The sequence below is a fragment of the Oncorhynchus kisutch genome, unplaced genomic scaffold (assembly GCF_002021735.2).
Source record: "Oncorhynchus kisutch isolate 150728-3 unplaced genomic scaffold, Okis_V2 scaffold2253, whole genome shotgun sequence".
In the NCBI taxonomy this organism is placed as follows: domain Eukaryota; kingdom Metazoa; phylum Chordata; class Actinopteri; order Salmoniformes; family Salmonidae; genus Oncorhynchus; species Oncorhynchus kisutch.
The window spans coordinates 8195-22359 of NW_022264198.1; the positions used below are offsets into that span (position 1 = coordinate 8195).

Here is a 14165-nt window from a genome sequence, read left to right on the forward strand (position 1 = left end):
CCGTCATTGAAAATAAGAATGTGTTCTTAACTGACTTGCCTGGTTAAATAAAGGTACAATTTTAAAAAAATTAAAAAGGGACATGCATATACTTACAATTCTAACAGCTTTTTTGTTAGTAGAGCATTTAACCGTCTTAAAATACAGTTAAATGTCCTTTCTGTTTGTAAATTTACATTTGTTTATATGAAATTTGGCCAAAAGAATAATGAAATTAATTACATAAAAAGGGTTCAGCTTATTTCTATTGTATGTAAACAATCCAAACAGTACATCTCTCCACAATAGTGTAAAATCTTCATAAATGTGTTCAATTATAAACCTACTGATGTCTTGCCACAGTTTTCTGACATGCATACAATGCCAAAAAAGATGCAACACTGTTTCTGGGTGGTCATTACAAAAGGAGCAATTTGAGTTGATGTTTTCCTTAAACTTCTTCATATGGTGGTTGGCAGGATAAATCAAATCAAATCAAATCAAATGTATTTATATAGCCCTTCGTACATCAGCTGATATCTCAAAGTGCTGTACAGAAACCCAGCCTAAAACCCCAAACAGCAAGCAATGCAGGTGTAGAAGCACGGTGGCTAGGAAAAACTCCATAGAAAGGCCAAAACCTAGGAAGAAACCTAGAGAGGAACCAGGCTATGTGGGGTGGCCAGTCCTCTTCTGGCTGTGCCGGGTGGAGATTATAACAGAACATGGCCAAGATGTTCAAATGTTCATAAATGACCAGCATGGTCCAATAATAATAAGGCAGAACAGTTGAAACTGGAGCAGCAGCACAGTCAGGTGGACTGGGGACAGCAAGGAGTCATCATGTCAGGTAGTCCTGGGGCACGGTCCTAGGGCTCAGGTCCTCCGAGAGAGAGAAAGAAAGAGAGAATTAGAGAGAGCATATGTGGGGTGGCCAGTCCTCTTCTGGCTGTGCCGGGTGGAGATTATAACAGAACATGGCCAAGATGTTCAAATGTTCATAAATGACCAGCATGGTCGAATAATAGTAAGGCAGAACAGTTGAAACTGGAGCAGCAGCATGGCCAGGTGGACTGGGGACAGCAAGGTGTCATCATGTCAGGTAGTCCTGGGGCATGGTCCTAGGGCTCAGGTCCTCCGAGAGAGAGAAAGAAAGGGAGAAGGAGAGAATTAGAGAACGCACACTTAGATTCACACAGGACACCGAATAGGACAGGAGAAGTACTCCAGATATAACAAACTGACCCTAGGATAATATTTATGAATAATTTTAAAGGAAACTTTCTTAATTTTGTTAACAAGTAGGTATGTGTGTGGCAACATCCAAACTTTTTTCTAACAGATATTATCAATAAATCCATTCCAATAAGGCATGACAAAAGGTATAGATACAACATCCTGCTGAAACAAGGATCGTATCGCTCTGTTGTTGAATGGACCAAAAAAGAAACAAATCTTTCCTACTGATGAGTCAACAGGGTCAACAGAAGGTAGGCTCTGAGGGTCAGGTCTTGACACGTTCCTGAATAACATAGCAACATATATATATATTTGTGTAAACGTCAGTACACCAGAGGAGAAGATGACGCTGTTGCACATGTCGTAGTTGGGAACAGGAAGTTCCGGGTAGAAAACCACAGAACTGTGGTGTTATGTGGATAGTGGTTGTGTCCGTTTCAAATGTATTATTGTAGGTATGTAATAGCATGTTTAACCTTTCCAATGTCGAAAGAATATATAACATGCTAGCTAACAAATCCGTCAAGGTATTATCACGTTTGATAAAGGTTTTAATTGTACGTGTTATTTTGGGGTCAAACCGAGTGAGTGAAGAACGTGATTTAAAAATATTATTTTTCAAGTCACTTAGCTAGACTTTGGGTTTGTCTGAGTGTATGTACATAATTTCGTCAAAGTCCACTTTGAGTTCGTTTTTACATGTTCTTGGTTTTGTGTAACATGTTTATGAGCTGGTAAATAGCCTCGTCCAAACCATCCTGATCTCGCGAGTTTACATACACTTGTTCGTTCATGTAAGCTCGCGAGATCGGGATGGTTTGGACGAGGCTGGTCAAATGGCGGCTTCAGCGGTTTTGGTCGTCTTTCTAGGAGTTTGCTCGTGGTGAAATGGCGACACGAGGACCAAGTGTCTGCGGGTTTTCGCTCCACCCTTGTACTTGAATTAAGGTCACTAATTAGTGAGGAACTCACCTCAACTGATTGTCTATGTTTTAATTGAAGGGAAAAAATAAAACCCGCTGAGACTTGGCCCTCAATGGAATGAGTTTGACACCCATGAAACAATTGAAATGGAGAGAGAGTTTGAGAAGCAACAGCTGTGCTGGAATGCAAACAATTCTGATGCACAGTTCTGATGACATGGAGTGGGAGGATGAGGGCCTAGTATTTGAATGGTCTGTAGTGGGAAGACATAGGAAGAACAGAGATAATGATACTGGAAGCAGAGGCGCATGTAGTATAGTAACTAGAGGCCCAAGGTAGGGAACTAGAGTAATAATGTGTCCGAGTGGAAAGTTGGGATGGTGTTTGAGGAGACCACAGGGTGTAAATGAGGCCCTATCTGATAAACCAAGGCCATAAAAAAAAGTTGAAGTTAAACTAGGCTGCATCCATGTAAATGAGAACTTGTTCTGAACTAGCCTACCTGGTTAAATAAAGGTGAAATAAAAAATAAATGGTAGATTGTTAATATCTTGTACTGGTCAGGTTCAGCAAGGGAAGATTCTTCTAATGGAAAATCATAATGGGACGAAGCTCAGAAGCCATGACCCTGGAACTGATGCTACATTGAAGGGAGTAATAATCTCTGAGGTCCCAATATCTATGTCCATGGATGATATTGTTAAAGAACATGTGAAGGGAGACAGAGTGGTTGAAGCTTATCAGTGCTGTTGAGGTGTTAGAAGGTTTTGTCTGGAAAAGTACAGAATAGGATTCCTTAGCTTCCATGTCAGAGATTTTGACCCAGCCTCCTCATTCAACCAATCAAATGTATTTATAAAGCCCTTCTTACATCATGCCAAAGAATGGGACATGTAGCTGTTGAGTGAAAAGATGTGCCAAGTGTGTGGGGAACATGATTACAGTGAATGTTGGAGCAATGTGACAGTTAAGTGTTGCAATTGTGTGGAGGACAAAGAGCAGCATTTGGTGGATGCCAGGTGCAGAGAGATGCTCAGATATATAGAATCTGTCATGATGTATCATATGCAGAGGCTGTAAGCAGACTAGTGGAACTACATTGCAGACTGATGGAGCTTCCATGGCTGGTCCCGTAGTAAGAGGACCTACTGTCAGACTGATGGAGCTTCCATGACTGGTCCCGTAGTAAGAGGACCTACTGTCAGACTGATGGAGCTTCCATGGTTGGTCCCGTAGTAAGAGGACCTACTGTCAGACTGATGGAGCTTCCATGGCTGGTCCTGTAGTAAGAGGACCTACTGTCAGACTGATGGAGCTTCCATGGCTGGTCCCATAGTAAGAGGACCTACTGTCAGACTGATGGAGCTTCCATGGCTGGTCCTGTAGTAAGAGGACCTACTGTCAGACTGATGGAGCTTCCATGGCTGGTCCCATAGTAAGAGGACCTACTGTCAGACTGATGGAGCTTCCATGGCTGGTCCTGTAGTAAGAGGACCTACTGTCAGACTGATGGAGCTTCCATGGCTGGTCCCGTAGTAAGAGGACCTACTGTCAGACTGATGGAGCTTCCATGGCTGGTCCTGTAGTAAGAGGACCTACTGTCAGACTGATGGAGCTTCCATGGCTGGTCCCGTAGTAAGAGGACCTACTGTCAGACTGATGGAGCTTCCATGGCTGGTCCTGTAGTAAGAGGACCTACTGGATAATCTGGGGGTGGATTGTCTCAGCATGATATAAACCCCAATGTTTGCAAACACAGAAAGGGTTCTCTTGATAATGTTTATTGGGAGGTGTGGGAGAGTTTTTTGGGGGGAAGGGGAGGGTGTGGTAGAAGTTAATAGGGATTTCTTGGTTTACTTTCTTAGTACAGAATTAGACAGACATTGACCTTAAACGTTTGTTTGCGGACCTCCATGATACCATAGGAGGTCTGCATCAACAGACTTCAGTGCAGGTAGTGCCTCATCAGAGAGAGAACATTTCAGTTGCTCTACAGTTTTGAAGCTGAATGTAATGATTATCAGTTCTTTACATGTGTACTAATATTCAGACACATTCAGTTGTTTCTATATTTATCTATAATTCAGGGTTTTCACACAGGGCTTCAAGTAAATTAATATTAGTGCCCGAAAAGTCCTTGAATTTGACTTGCCACTGTACGAACCCTGATAATTCTTAATATGGTGTGAACGGGAAATACAATTGGTTTTTGTGAGTGAAATAATACAGGGAAGACAAGGTTATTCAGGATAAATAGTACATAGTGCTGCCTGAAACATTCTGCGATCTTGTACTAAATGGTTTTTGAAGCATTTATGCATTTATGTGAATTTAGGAAATCTACTATAGATTAAGTGCACTTATGTTGTGCAATTTAAAATCTGTACTTTGTGTCTAATGTGAATGAATGTTTTGTCAAGGATTAGCTACCGGATCTACTGAAATTAGATAATTGAACAAGAAAATATTTTTACAGAATAAAGTGCCAGAACTGTCAAGAAAATAACTTTTGTGTCCGTTTGTCTTTATTTCTACAGACCGACTCAGATTAAGTCTGAGGCCGGTAACATCAACAGTGAGGACAAACCCAGCCTGCCACTCTCCTTCCACACTGAGTCCAAACCTACAGTCACTGGGTCCTGATTGTGACAGTGGAGCCCAGTTTGCTCTGCAGGATCCAGAGATGGCATCAGTGAAGCTGGAAGACTGCAGTCCAACACTGGAGCTGAATGTCACCCTTAAAGATGAAGAAGAGGAGGAGAAGATTAGGACAACTGTTAGTCATGGTAAGAGCTGGTTCTATCTATAAGTTAACTTCATAAATTAGACCTCCATAAGTTATGACCAGGCTATTGCTAGTTTGAATTCTGTAATTCTGACATCACACATCCCTGAACAACTCAAGACTTCACAGCGAAGCAAAAACAATTTAAACTTGTATCGCCTGCCTTTGCCCACACATTGTCTCAAGAACTTTGAAAATGTTTAATACCCTCAATCACCAAGTTAGGCTTACCTCATTTCAAAATAGGCCATGGCATCATCACTGTCAATATTGAATTATAATTCTTCACGTTTTACCAGTGAAATGACCAAGCTGCGTCTGCATGCCAATCGTTTGATCTCAATCAATTTCATGGGAATATGCATTTAAATCTTCTTGAATTACTGTTTGGTGAGCAAATTAGAGCAGAATGTCACACAGGGAGACTTTTAAAAATAATAACAAAGCCAAAACAGGTTTTTTATAAAAACGGGATTGAGTGAAGTAGCAGCTAATGCTCATAAAGAGCCTAACTATTATTATTATTATAATTTAACTTTATTTAACTAGGCAAGTCATTTAAGAACCAATTATTATTTACAATGACGGCCTACACCGGCCAAACCCGGATGACACTTGGCCAATTGTGCACCGCCCTATGGGACTCCCAATCACGGCCTGTTGTGATACAGCCTGGAATCTAACCAGGGTGTCTGTTGTGACGCCTCTAGCACTGAGATGCAGTGCCTTAGACCGCTGTGCCACTCGGGAGCTCATAAGTTTGATGAAATTCCATCATCTTTCAGTCCATTGGGGCTATTTACTTCCTTTTGTAGCTCTTCACCAGCTTCTTGAATTAAAATAGTGTACATAAATATAAACGCAACATGCAACAAATTCAACGATTTTACTGAGTTATAGTTCATTTAAGGGGTGGCAGGTAGCCTAGTGGTTAGAGCATCGGGCCAGTAACCGAAAGGTTCTTCTCTGTCAGAGCTCCAGAGTTCCTCTATGGAGATGAGAGAATCTTCCAGAAGGACAACCATCTCTGCAGAACTCCGCTAATCATGCCTTTATGGTAGAGTGCCCAGACGGAAGCCACTCCTCCGTAAAAGGCACATGACAGTCCGCTTGGAATTTGCCAAAAGGCACCTAAATGACTCTGACTCTGACCATGAGAAACAAGATTCTCTGGTCTGATGAAACCAAGATTGAACTCTTTGGCCTGAATGCCAAGCGTCATGTCTGGAGCAAACCTGGCACCATCCCTACGGTGAAGCAGAGTGGTGGCAGCAGCATGCTGTGGGGATGTTTTTCAGCGGCAGGGACTGGGTGATTAGTCAGGATCAAGGGACAGATGAACGTAGCAAAGTATAGAGAGATCCTTTATGAAAACCAACTTGAGAGCACTCGGGACCTCAGACTGGGGTGAAGATTCACCTTCCAACAGGACAACGACCCGAAGCACACAGCCAAGACAATGTGGGAGTGGCTTCGGTACAAGTCTCTGAATGTCATTGAACCCGATCAAACATCTCTGGAGAGACCTGAAAATAGCTTTGCAGAGACGATCCCCATCAAACCTGACAGAGCTTGAGAGCTTCTGCAGAGAAGAATGGGAGAAACTCCCCAAATACAAGTGTGCCAAGCTTGTAGCTTCATACCCAACGAGACTCAAGGCTGTAATTGCTGCCAGAGGTGCTTCAAATAACTATTGTATAGAGGGCCTGAATACTTACATAAATGTAATATTTCAGTTATTTCTAAAAACCTGTTTTTGCCCTTGTCATTATGGGGTATTGTGATGTCATTTTGGGGTATTGTGATGCCATTATGGGGGTATTGTTTGTAGATTGATATGAAGGGGAAAAAAACATTTCATCAATTTTAGAATAAGGCTGTAATGTAACAAGACGTGGAAAAAAATCAAGGGGTCTATTTACTTTTTGAATGCAGTGTAGATGTTATTTCATGCTACTGAGACTTGTATGGATGACACCAGTATTGCCAGCATTTTTTTTATTCACTGGTCTATCTGGAGTGTTCAGAGTGTAGACTAAAGAAGTGAAGCAGACAAACTGCCAGTGTTTTAAAGTTCTATGAAATTAGTCTGTGTAGTTACTAACCCTTGTGATTTTGAGTGGAGGATGATATAGCTCATCATTTTCACCACTTTTGCCTCTTATTCGTTTTTGACTCCTACCCAGTTTTAGAATAGTTTGATTCCCCTTCCCATACAGCCTACTGAAATGAATACATACACTACCGTTGAAAAGTTTAGGGTCACTTAGAAATGTCCTTGTTTTTGAAAGAAAAGTATGTTTTTTTTGTCCATTAAAATAACATCAAATTGACCATTAATACAGTGGAGACGTTGTTAATGTTGTAAATGACTTGTAGCTGGAAACGGATGATTTTTTAAAATGGAATATCTACATAGGTGTACAGAGGCCCATTATCAGCAACCATCACTCCTGTGTTCCAATGGCATGTTGTGTTAGCTAATCCAAGTTTATCATTTTAAAAGGCTAATTGATCATTACAAAACCCTTTTGCAATTATGTTAGCACAGCTGAAAACTGTGGTGCGGATTAAAGAAGCAATAATAACATTCCTTTTTTAGACTAGTTGAGTATCTGGGTCATTTGTCGGTTTGATTACAGGCTCAAAATGGCCAGAAACAAAGACCTTTCTTCTGAAAGTCGTCAGTCTATTCTTGTTCTGAGAAATTAAGGCTATTCCATGTGAGAAATTTCCAAGAAACTGAAGATCTCGTGCACTTCTGTGTACTACTCCCTTCACAGAACAGTGCAAACTGGCTCTAACCAGAATAGAAAGAGGAGTGGGAGGCCCCTGTGCACAACTGGGCAAGAGGACAAGTATTTTAGAGTGTCTAGTTTGAGAAACAGACGTCTCACAAGTCCTCAACTGGCAGCTTCATTAAATAGTACCCGCAAAACACCAATCTCAATGTCAACAGTTAAGAGGCGACTCCGGGATGCTGGCCTTCTAGACACTATTCTGGTTAAAGACTGTTTGCATTGTTCTGTGAAGCGAGTAGTACACAGCTTTGTACGAGATCTTCAGCCGTTTCCAGCTACAATAGTCATTTACAACATTAACAATGTCTACACTGTATTTCTGATCACTTTGACATTATTTGATTGGACAAAAAATGTGCTATTCTTTCAAAAACATGCACATATGTAACTTTAGAATGTATTCACTTATTTCACCACTAATGGTAGTGTATTTAATTTTTTTAAATTTTTTTACCTTTATTTAACTTTCTTAGCATACTGGTTATTGTCCGGAATTTCCGATGACTGACGTGCCCAAAGTAAACTGCCCAGAAGCTAGGATATGCATATACTTGATAGCATTGGATAGAAAACACTCTGAAGTTTCTAAAACTGTAAAAATAATGTCTGTGGGTATAACAGAACTGATATGACAGGCGAAAACCTTGAGTAAAATCCATCCGTAATTTTTATTTCTTGAGGTCACAGATTTTTTCAATGCTTGCCTATGGGATATTCAAATTGATAGGACCCAGATTGCAGTTCCTTTGGCTTCCACTAGATGTCAACAGTCTTTAGAAAGGGTTTCATGCTTGTTTTTTGAAAAATTTGTATTTGTAGTTTTTCCAAGATGTCCCCCATTAGAAAAGTAGTCATGTTGCATGCATCAACGAGAGTGCGCTCTTCGTTATTTATCTTTGCTATTGAACACACTATTCTCCGTCTTAAATATTATTGTTTATTTACATATTAGAATACCTGAGAATCAATTGGAAACGTCGTTTGACTTTTTTGGACGATCTTTACCGGTAACCTTTAGGATTCGTTTGTGTGCATGTTGAACGAGTGACCTACTAAATCAAGCGCGCCATCTAAACTGGTATTTTTGGGATATAATGAAGGATATTATCGAACAAAACGACCATTCATTGTGTAGCAGGGACCCTTGGGATTGCAATCAGAGGAAGATCTTCAAAGCTAAGTGATTTATTTAATTGCTGTCTGTGATTTTTTGACGCCTGTGCCTGTTGAAAAACTATTTTGACGTGGGGAGCTGTCCTCAGATAATCGCATGGTATGCTTTCTCCGTAAAGCCTTTTTCAAATCTGACAACGCAGTTGGATTAACAAGAAGCTTTTAAATGATGTAAAACACTTCTATTTTCATGAATGTTTAATATTCCGATTTTTGTATTTTGAATTTCGCGCTCTGCAATTTCACCGGATGTTGTCGTAGGTGTCCGCTAGCGTTTGGACATAGGCAAGTCAGTTAAGAACAAATTCTTATTTTCAATGATGGCCTAGGAACATTGGGTTAACTGCCTTGTTCAGCGGAAGAACGACAGATTTTTACCTTGTCAGCTCGGGGATTCGATCTTGCAACCTTTCGGTTGCTCTAACCACTAGGCTACCTGTCACCCGGTATGGCCAGAAGAGGACTGGTCACCACTCTGAGCCTGGTTCCTCTCTCGGTTTCTTCCTAGGTTCCTGCTTTCTAGGGAGTTTTTTTGTGGCCACTGTGCTTCTACATCTGCATTGCTTGCTCTTTGGGGATTTTAGGCTGGGTTTCTGTTAACCTCCCTGGGACCGTTTGGGACGCCTTTCAACTGCCAGTGAAACTGCAGGGCGCCAAATTCAAAACAACAGAAATCCCATAATTAATATTCCTCAAACATACAAGTATTTTAAACCATTTTAAAGATACAATTGTCGTTAATCGAACCACAGTGTCCGATTTCAAACACTCTTTTCGGCGAAAGCAGAACATATCTTTATGTTAGGTCAGAGCCAAGTCACAGAAAGCATTCAGCCATTTTCCAACCAAAGAGTGGAGTCACAAAAAGCAGAATTATCGATAAAATTAATCACCTACCTTTGATGATCTTCATCAGATGACACTCCTAGGACACCCCTATGTTTTGTTCGGTAAAGTTCATATTTATATCCAGAAATCTGAGTTTACATAGGAGCGTTACGTTCAATAGTTCCACAACATCCGGTGATTTTTGCAGAAAGCCACATCAATTACAGAAATGCTCATAATAAATGTTGATGAAAATACAAGAATTATGCACGGAATTATAGATACACTTCTCCTTAATGCAACCGCTATGTCCGATTTTCAAATAAACTTTACCAAAAAAGCATAATCTGAGTACGGCACTCAGACAACAAAATCAAGCCAAACAAATGTCCGCCATGTTGGAGTCGAGAGATGTCAGAATAACATGATAAATATTCACTTACCTTTAATGATCTTCATCAGAATGCACTCCCAGGAATCCCAGGTCCACAATAAGTGCTTGTTCTGTTCGATAATGTACATAATTTATTTCAAAATAGCTCCTTTTGTTGGCGCGTTCGGTACACAATCTAAACTCACCAAGCGCGTTCACTAGTGCCCAAATTAAACTGCCTGCTACTTGGGCCCATAAGCTAGGATATGCATATAATTAGTCGATTTGGATAGAAAACACTGTTAAAATAATGTCTGAGTATAACAGAACTGATATGGCAGGCGAAAACCAGAGGAAAATCCAACCAGGAAGTACTATTATTTTGATTGGCTGTTTTTCCATTGAAAGCCTATCCACCATACAAAGACCTAGGACCCAGTGGAAATCTGTCTTCCTCAACATGTGACCAGTCTTTAGGCATTGTTTCAGATCTCTATGGCTTCCTCAACACGTGACCAGTCTTTAGGCATTGTTTCAGGTGAGGGAGATACACCGCTTTCAATGAGAGGACAGTGGAAATTTCCATCCATGAACCAAGCACGTGATCGGGAGCGCGCATTTCTTGTTTACCTTTTTCCCATTGACGAAGCTTTCGACCGGTTGAAATATTACTGATTATTTATGACAAAAGCAACCTGAGGATTGATTTTAAACATCGTTTGACATGTTTCTACTATCTTTTATTGTATTTTGTTTTACTTTTCGTCTTAGTTTTGAGAGCGCGCATTGTGCCTTTTGGATTTCTGAACTAAACGCACCAACAAAACGGAGGTATTTGGACATAAAGATGAACTTTATCGAACTAAACGATAATTTGTTGTCTAACATGGAGACCTGGGAGTGCCACCAGATGAAGATCATCAAAGGTAAGTGATTCATTTTAATGCTATTTCTGACTTTTGTGAAGCTCTCCTTGGTTGGAAAATGGCTGTATGGGTTTCTGTGTCTAGTTGCTGAACTAACATAATCTCAGAGTGTGCTTTCGCCGTAAAGCCTTTTTGAAATCTGACACAGCAGTTGCATTAACCTCTTCAACCTATGGGGGCGCTATGTCATTATTGGATAAAAAGACGTGCCCGTTTTAAGCGCAATATTTTGTCACGAAAAGATGCTCGACTATGGAATTGGTAGCTTTGGAAAGACAAAACTCTGACGTCTCCAAAACTGAGTGCCCCAGAACTAATGCTACAGGCGAAACCAAGATGAAGTTTCATACAGGAAATGCCCCAGATTCTGAAGGCGCTGTGTTCCAATGTCTCTTTATATGGCTGTGAATGCACCAGGAATGAGCCTGCGCTTTCTGTCTATTCCCGGAGGTGTCTGCAGCATTGTGACGTGTTTGTAGGCATATCATTGGAAGATTGACCATAAGAGACAACATTTACCTGGTGTCCCGCCCGGTGTCCTGTGTGCGTAATCTGTAGGTCCATGCGCGTTCCATTTCTTCAGAAGAGAAAGTAAACTGCCACGATGGATTTTATCGTCGATAGATATGTGAAAAACACCTTGAGGATTGATTCTAAACATCGGTTTGCCATGTTTCTGTCGATATTATGGAGTTAATTTGGAAAAAAGTTCGCGTTTTAATGACTTAATATATATATATATTTTTTTCCTTAACCAAACGTGATGAATGCTGAATGCTAACGCTAAATGCTACGTTAGCTATCAATACTGTTACACAAATGCTTGTTTTGCAATGGTTGAGAAGCATATTTTGAAAATCTGAGATGACAGTGTTGTTAACAAAAGGCTAAGCTTGAGAGCAAATAGATTAATTTCATTTCATTTGCGATTTTCATGAATAGTTAACATTGCGTTATGGTAATGAGCTTGAGGCTGTATTCACGATCCCGGATCCGGGATGGCTCACACCAACTGACTGTTTTTTCTGATGTTCACACAGGATACCATGTTGAGACATTCTCCACATCCAGAGAGCAACAGCAGGAAGATCAGAGAGCTAAGAGTTCTCATCACTGCCCACATTGTGAAGAGATTTTCCCATTTCTATCAAAGCTAAAAATACACCTAAAAATACACACAGAAGAGAAGCCTTACTCCTGCTCTGACTGTGGAAAATGCTTCAAAACATCAACGGTGCCAAAACGTCATCAGAGAACACACACAGGAGAGAAGCCTTACTCCTGCCCTGACTGTGGAACTCGTTTCGCTCAGCTTTCCCACTTAAAATCACATGAACGTATACATACAGGAGAGAAGCCTTTCTTTTGCCCTGACTGTGGGGCGAGTTTCTCTCAGCTGAGCACCTTAAAAACACACCAACGTATACACACAGGAGCGAAGCCTTATTCCTGCTCTGACTGTGGAAAAAATTTTAAAACGTCAAATGAGCTAAAAGTTCATAAGAGAACACACACAGGAGAGAAGCCTTTCTTCTGCCCTGACTGTGGAACTAGTTTCTCTCACCTTTCCCACTTAAAATCACATGAACGTATACATACAGGAGAGAAGCCTTATTCCTGCTCTGACTGTGGTATATGTTTTAAAACATTAGGTTATATAAAGGTTCACCAGAGAACACACACAGGAGAGAAGCCTTTCTTCTGCTCTGACTGTGGGGCGAGTTTCTCTCAGCTGGGCACCTTAAAAACACACCAACGTATACACACAGGAGCGAAGCCTTATTCCTGCTCTGACTGTGGAAAATGTTTTAAAACATCAAATAAGCTAAAAGTTCACCAGAGAACACACACAGGAGAGAAGCCTTACATCTGCTCTGACTGTGGGGCGGGTTTCTCTCAGCTGGGCAACTTAAAAACACACCAACGTATACACACAGGAGCGAAGCCTTATTCCTGCTCTGACTGTGGAAAATGTTTTCTAACATTATGTGAGCTAAAGGTTCATCAGAGAACACACACAGGAGAGAAGCCTTACGTCTGCTCTGACTGTGGAACATGCTTCAAGACATCAACTCATCTAAAAGTTCATCAGAGAACACACACAGGAGAGAAGCCTTATTCCTGCTCTGACTGTGGAAAACGTTTTAAAACATCAAATGAGCTAAAAGTTCACCAGAGAACACACACAGGAGATAAGCCTTACTTCTGCTCTGACTGTGGGAAGAGTTTCTCTCACCAGAGCAGCTTAAAAACACACCAACGTATACATTAACTTCATGTGTGTACCTGGGACGGTTGCGTCCCACCTGGTCAACATCCGGTGAAATTGCAGAGTGACCAATTCAAATGTAATTACTATAAATATTTACATTTCATGAAATCACAAGTGTAATACATCAAAATAAAGCTTAACTTGTTGTTAATCTAGCCGCCATGTCAGATTTCAAAAAGGCTTTAAGGCGAAAGCAAACCATGCGATTATCTGAGGACGGCGCTCAGCACACAAAACATTACATACAGTTACCAGCCAAGTAGACTAGTCACGAAAGTCAGAAATATGATGATCTTCATATGGTTGCACTCACAACACTCCCAGTTACACAATAAATGTTCATTTTGTTCGATAAAGTCCCTCTTTATATCTTGAAACCTCCATTTTGTTGGCACATTTTGTTCTGTAATCCAATGGCTCAAATGCGGTCACAAGAGGCAGACGAAAATTCCAAATAGTATCCGTAAAGTTTGTAGAAACATGTAAAACGATGTTTATAATCAATCCTCAGGTTGTTTTTAGCCTAAATAATCGATAATATTTAAACTGGCAACAGCGTCGTTAATATAAAAGAAAAACAAGAAAGGTGCTCTCTGCAGGACCCAGCTCTGGGGACATCCCACTATCCACTCACTCAATGTGGTCATTCTCCCTCATTTTTCAGAATACAAGCCTGAAACAATGTCTAAAGACTGTTCACATCTAGTGTTAGCCATAGGGAACGGAATCTGGGTCTTATCCCTTTAAATGGTGGATAGGCTTTCATTGGAAAAACAGCCATTTCAAAATAATGGCACTTCCTGGATGGATTTTCCTCATGTGTTTGCCTGCCTTTTCAGTTCTGTTATACTCACAGACAATATTT

At 40.7% G+C, this 14165-nt stretch overlaps 1 protein-coding gene across 1 annotated transcript; it reads left to right on the plus strand.

Annotated features, from left to right (window-relative positions):
- Nucleotides 1-4813: 4813 nt before the first annotated feature.
- Nucleotides 4814-13315, plus strand: LOC109876897 (gastrula zinc finger protein XlCGF17.1-like). The gene is made up of 3 exons (XM_031819548.1): nucleotides 4814-4928; nucleotides 12069-12243; nucleotides 12664-13315. Exons 1-3 carry the CDS (start codon nucleotides 4826-4828, stop codon nucleotides 13298-13300), a joined length of 915 nt encoding a protein of 304 aa, XP_031675408.1. The 5' UTR covers nucleotides 4814-4825; the 3' UTR covers nucleotides 13301-13315.
- The last annotated feature ends 850 nt before the right edge of the window (nucleotides 13316-14165 follow it).